At 58.8% G+C, this 5,656-nt stretch overlaps 1 protein-coding gene across 8 annotated transcripts in view; it reads left to right on the top strand.

Annotated features, from left to right (window-relative positions):
- The window catches only part of NDRG4 (NDRG family member 4), a 42,980-nt gene that overhangs the window by 31,754 nt on the left and 5,570 nt on the right, over positions 1-5,656 (top strand). For 5 of the 8 annotated variants that reach the window (XM_007468312.1, XM_007468313.1, XM_007468319.1 and 2 more), the window contains 7 exons: positions 2,462-2,567; positions 2,820-2,940; positions 3,028-3,090; positions 3,253-3,313; positions 4,412-4,498; positions 4,584-4,640; positions 5,153-5,256. In XM_007468312.1, the coding sequence (XP_007468374.1) occupies positions 2,462-2,567; positions 2,820-2,940; positions 3,028-3,090; positions 3,253-3,313; positions 4,412-4,498; positions 4,584-4,640; positions 5,153-5,256 (599 nt within the window). Of the gene's footprint in view, positions 1-182; positions 186-268; positions 272-2,410; positions 2,622-2,819; positions 2,941-3,027; positions 3,091-3,252; positions 3,314-4,411; positions 4,499-4,583; positions 4,641-5,152; positions 5,257-5,656 lie in introns of all 8 variants that reach the window. The other 3 variants (XM_007468314.1, XM_007468316.1, XM_007468315.1) reach the window with 3 other exon arrangements.

Below are 5,656 nucleotides of genomic sequence, written 5' to 3' on the forward strand. Positions count from 1 at the left end.
CCCCCCCCCCGCAGCGTTCAAGGTCACGGATGAGGGTAGCCGGACAGGCAGAGAGGACATTAGAGCCCCCTCCCTTGCTGCCGCAGTGCCTCGCGCTGGCGCCCACCTGGAGGCGGAGACGGGCTCTGACGTCACCAAGAGCCAATGAGAGCCCTCGGCCCTGGGGATCGGGGGACTCAAAGCGCGTCTGGCTGCGGCCTTTGGGGCGCCCCTCTTGGGGACCTTTGGCCTCTATCAGGATTACCTGGATCTGAACTCCTGGGTCGAGAGGGTGCAGGGAGGTCGGTGGAGGGTTCAGCCAAGGTCAGTGGGCAACCGGGCTGATGCTCCCGATGGCCTGTTCAGGCCCAGCCCAGCCCATCCCCGGGGCCTGAGCCTTAGTGGCGCAAGCACTGCGACTTAGCCCCCGCTGCCCCTGGTGGGGCATGGGGACCTGGGCGGCCACACCGGGACTGGGAGGGGCAGACACTGCCCTCACACACACACCCACGGGGTGGTGGAGATCTGGGAGGACCACGCCCTGGGCCCTGACTTGTGCTCTGCAGGCTAGAGCTGACCCTGCTCCGAGAACTATGCCGCAGGAAGCGCACTGCAGCTCTTGTGCTGTGGATGCCCTCTCCTGCCCCCAGCCCACCCTCCATAACACCGTGTGCCCCTCCTGCCCCATCCCACCTTCCTTAGCACTGTGCACTCTTCCTGCCCCAGGCCCTGCCCTCCAGAGCCAACAGAGCATGGGGGGTGGGGATGAGGCAGGGCCCCCCAGCAGGGACACGCACCCTGTGGAGAGGCTGCCTGCTCAGAAGTCTCTTGCATGGAGCTTGATCTCTTCCTCAGAAAAAAGCAGCCTGAGGCTGGCACCCGGCAAGGTCCCCCTCTGCCTTCTCGGAACTTGGCCTTGGGCAAGTCAGTTCTTTGCTAGCCTCAGTTTCCTCCTCTGTGAGAATAAATGAGAAGGTACATGAAGAGCATCTGGTCAGTGGTCAGTGAGCAGGAAGTGTTCCTTGTTTGGACAGTCCTGAGGGAGGACAGGCCTGGGCCGTGGGGAGGCTGTGGCGGGCTCAGGCCTGCCTGGAGGACTCCCAGAAGTGTGGCTCCCGGGGTGCAGCCTCGAGCCACAGGGTTGGCACTGCCTTGTCTCTCCCCACTGGAGACAGGCCTCGACAGTGGTCCTCTGAGCCCAGACCCAAGAAGGCCAGTCCCCAAGAAGATGTTCCCTGCCTGAGTCTCCACTTTCCTGTCGGAGGCAAGAACTTAGGTTGTCTCTGAATCTGAGCATCCTAGTGTCCTCCACTTGAAAGATGCGGAAAAGAGCTCCTTCTCTCTTGCATGGCACCTGGCACACAGTAGGTGCTCAGTCACATCTGACTGTCCTTGACCCTAGCCCCACCTCCAACTCCCTGGGGCCACCCCCCTGTAGTTCCCAGGACTCCCCCTGGTGCCAGCAGGGCTGTTTATTCAGCTTTGACAGACCCTCTTGGAGCCTCCCCATGAGTGGCCAAGAGGGAATAGTTTGCAGAAGGACCAGCCAGCAGGGCGCCTCCCCAGGGCTTAGAGGTGCCCACCCACGGCAGCCCCGTTTCTGGGCCCCTTTCCAAGTGCTAAACACTCGGCAGATATCAGCTTGTTTAGTTCTCACAGAGTCCTGATGAGGTGGCTCAGGCAGCGGTGGCTAAGGCACAGAGAAGTGCATGCCCTGCTCAGAGTCACACAGTAGGGGCCGGAGCGGGTCTTGAACCTGCAGCATCCAGCTCCTGCTTCCTGGAGAACTGACGACCCTGAGCAGCGAAAGCAAAGGTGTGAACACAAGAGGACCCCAGAGTGGCCGCTGCAGAAGGCCTTTGGGGAGGGGGTGGGAGTCTAGCCTGAGGGAGGCCTTGGGGATCACGGAGAGGCAGGAGCAAGAGCCTGGAGGTGGAACCAGGGGCCGGTGTCAGGGTGGGAGGCTGGGCTGGCCAGCAAGGGGTCTTTGCCGTGAATTCTAGGTGAGCTGTTGAGGCCAGTCCCCTTCAGGAGCTGCGGCCCTTTTGAAGGCTTCTGAGTCGAGGGGGAAATATGGTGCGGGCGGGACTCAGTGGGGATGGCAGAGCTGTCCTGGAGGGGCTGCAATGAGATGGGGAAAATGGGCTTCACTGGACCCTGGAGGCCTGAGTGCAGCAGGGCCTGAGCCTGGGCCTGGGCAGTGGCAGCTCGTCCCACTGGCTGGTTTGCAGAGGAGACCAGAACTTTCACATGCAGACCAGTTCACGTTGCCCCTGTGCCGAACAGCCTTGGGAAGGGGTGCTCCCTCTGGTCTGTCCTCTCTGGGGGTGGCTGGGGGTGGTGAGAAGGGGACACCCCACCCTATGGGGGTGAAAGTCCCGCCAGAGGCCCAGCAGCCCCCAGGCTGCCCCACAGTATCATTTCCCGAAAGAGCCAGGACTGGGGGCTGTCCGGAGTGTCCAGCGCTGTCTCTCCCCTCCAGGAGCACGACATCGAGACGCCTTACGGCCTTCTGCACGTGGTGATCCGGGGCTCCCCCAAGGGGAACCGCCCGGCCATCCTCACCTACCATGACGTCGGTCTCAACCGTAAGTGCACCTCAGCATCGTTTGGCCCTCCACTGCCTCGAATCTCCCGGAACAGTGAGGCCCCCCTCCCTCCCCACAGAGCCCCGTAGATCCCCACTCACGCTTAGCTCTGTGCCCCTAGCCATTTGGGTCTCGGTTTCCCCGCTGAACCATGAGGCTGATCACCTCTGCCTCGACCTCCCTTTCAGCATCCATGGGCCTCCCTGCCCACCTCTCCCAGCTCAGCCACAGCTGAGATCTTTGTCTTTGCAGACAAGCTGTGCTTCAATACCTTCTTCAACTTTGAGGACATGCAGGAGATCACCAAGCACTTCGTGGTGTGTCACGTGGATGCCCCCGGTCAGCAGGTGGGGGCCTCGCAGTTTCCTCAGGGGTAGGTACCCGGAGCGACCCACCCCCCAGCTTTCCCCAGCCCTGTACCCCTGGCTGCACTGGGCCTGACCTCCTGCTCTGCCTGCAGGTACCAGTTCCCCTCCATGGAGCAGCTAGCCGCCATGCTCCCCAGTGTGGTGCAGCACTTTGGGTGAGTCCTCGCCCTGCCCTGCCCCTGTGCTGGGGGCCAGGGCGTGCCCACCATCTCCGCAGAGCCAGCAGGCTCCAGCTGGGCACTGAGGGCTATGGGTGGGTCTGCTGTGGATGGCAATCATGGGAAACCCCTAGAGTGACCAGCCATGCTCTCTATCAGGTTCAAGTACGTGATTGGCATTGGCGTGGGAGCCGGAGCCTACGTGCTGGCCAAGTTTGCAGTGAGTCTCTCCACCCGCCCCTGTAACTAATCCCAGGACTGGTCTCTCCCAGGGGCAACCCCACAGGAACTTTCCTTCTTGTCTTCCTTTCCTCCTCCCCCTACTTCCTCTTCACTTAGGAAAAGTCCTTTTTTCTTTTTTTTCTACAAGGAAATTAACTTAAAAAAAGGTTACCTTTTCTATACAATTCCTTAAAACACTATGCGCCATAAGTTGCTTCAACCACTATCCAAAACCAAACTTTCTCTTAGCAACAAACTATACAACTAATTACTCCAGCCACTAAATAAGGATTATCCTAATCACTCATTCACTAATTAGGGTAATACTTAAACATGAATCATTTTTTAATCTAAAATTACACTTATGTTAAGTTTGCGAGGTTTAAAGAAAGTCAGGTTTCAGAAACATCATGGCGGGTAGGAGCTCACAAGCTTTCCATCTCTAAAAGCAAAAACTTAATTTTAGGATTCAAAGTATTTCTTTCTTCAAAAAAAAAAGAATAAAACAAAAAAACTGACTAAGAATTTTCAACTCCAATTTCCACTGCAGAACTTAACCACTTTGTTAACTGTCAACTATTCCCAGCCACCCCCAGACAACCTTGACATGACCTCAGTATTGTATATATATCACCATTTTCCCCTAACACAGGCAGACAGTCGAGCAGAAAACTCGAATCTCTTTTACAATATCTAACACAAAACAGGCTTTGGAAAGGTCAGTTTCTTAATATCACTAGGGTTTTTTCTGTGAAAGCAAAGAAACAAAATATTTCACTGAAGCTGTTTAATCCTTAGTGTTGCAATAGTAGCCTCTTCAAAGGTATATTAAAGGGGCTGAAAGACAGTGAAATAGGCATAGATAGATTCCACATAAAACGGTTTGAAAGGTTCCAGTTGGGGAGGAGGATGGGCAGGGGCTGAAGGCACTTGGTTATCAGTGGTACCTTGAAGCCCTTACAGAGCGCGGCCTTCTCTTCAGATCCTAGCAACCGCCTGTGAGACGGGCAGGGCCAGAATTTTACAGTCCGTTTTCCAGGTGGGAAGACTGGGCTCCCTGCCCCGCCCCCCAAGCCCTGTCTCCCTGTCCCGGCAGCTCATCTTCCCCGACCTGGTGGAGGGGCTGGTGCTGATAAACATCGACCCCAACGGCAAAGGCTGGATCGACTGGGCGGCCACCAAGGTGAGCGCGCGGTCCTCCTGGAAGGGATGGGGTGGGGTGGGGTGGGGCGGGGCGTCCCTCACACTGGCTCCGCCTCGGCCCGCAGCTCTCCAGCCTGACCAGCACTTTACCCGACACGGTGCTCTCCCACCTCTTCAGGCAGGTAAGGTTCTCTCCCACCTCACGCAGGAGCCGGAGCGGCGGGTTGGGACCCTCCCGAGGGCCTGGTTCTGCCCCCCCTCCCGGCCGGGCAGGAGGAAGAGGGTGGCGGGGTGATGGGGCATCAGACATGCCTGACCCCTACCCCGGGATCAGCCAGGTAGATGACAGAAAATTTGAGGAGGACAAAGATAAATATTTTAACTTTAAAGTGTGCTGTTGCTGATTCATGCTATATGTGTCATTAGCTTGCTTAGCAAGATTGGACATTAAAAAAATACCTTAGTGAGACTGCAGCACCCGAGACGGACTGGGGAGACGGATGGGGCGGGGTCCCCTCCCCTCCCAAGGCCGTGGGCTCCCCCCACACACCCTTCCCCCTCCCCCATCCCTCCCCACCTCTGGGGCTGGGGCAGGGGCCCCTCCGGCCAGAGGTGCTCCCTCTGAGCCAGTCCCGGTCTGTGGCTCCACACCGCCCTGCCGCGCGTGCGCTCATCCCCCGTCCCCGGGGCCCAGGAGGAGCTGGTGAGCAACACAGAGTTGGTGCAGAGCTACCGGCAGCAGATCGGGAATGTGGTGAACCAGGCCAACCTGCAGCTCTTCTGGAACATGTACAACAGGTGCGGGCGGCTCGGGTCCCAGCTGGCGGCACCAGGACGGGAGCGCTCACGCAGTTGGGGAGCCCCCCTCCCCGGAACAGCTGCCCACGACTGGCAACACACTCTCCCAGTTCGTAGATGAGTGGACCGATGAGCCTCCGAGAGGGGTGACCTCTTGCCCAGGGTCACACCCCGCGAGGGGCAGAGGGGGAGCAGAGCTCTTCCACTCCTCCCCCTCCCTTGGGCGTTGCCAGTGGGAGCAGCGGGGGATGTGGGCGCCACCTGCTGCCCCCACTGCCCTGAGCCTCAGTGCTGACATCCGTAATTTGAGAGGAGGTTGGATTAAGTGCTCCTTGGAGCCCCTTAGGGGTTGCCCTGAAGGGGAGTGGCCGGGCCCCCCCCCCCCCCCCCCCCCCCCCCC

This window comes from Lipotes vexillifer, unplaced genomic scaffold (genome assembly GCF_000442215.2).
Source record: "Lipotes vexillifer unplaced genomic scaffold, Lipotes_vexillifer_v1.1 scaffold1347, whole genome shotgun sequence".
NCBI lineage: Eukaryota > Metazoa > Chordata > Mammalia > Artiodactyla > Lipotidae > Lipotes > Lipotes vexillifer.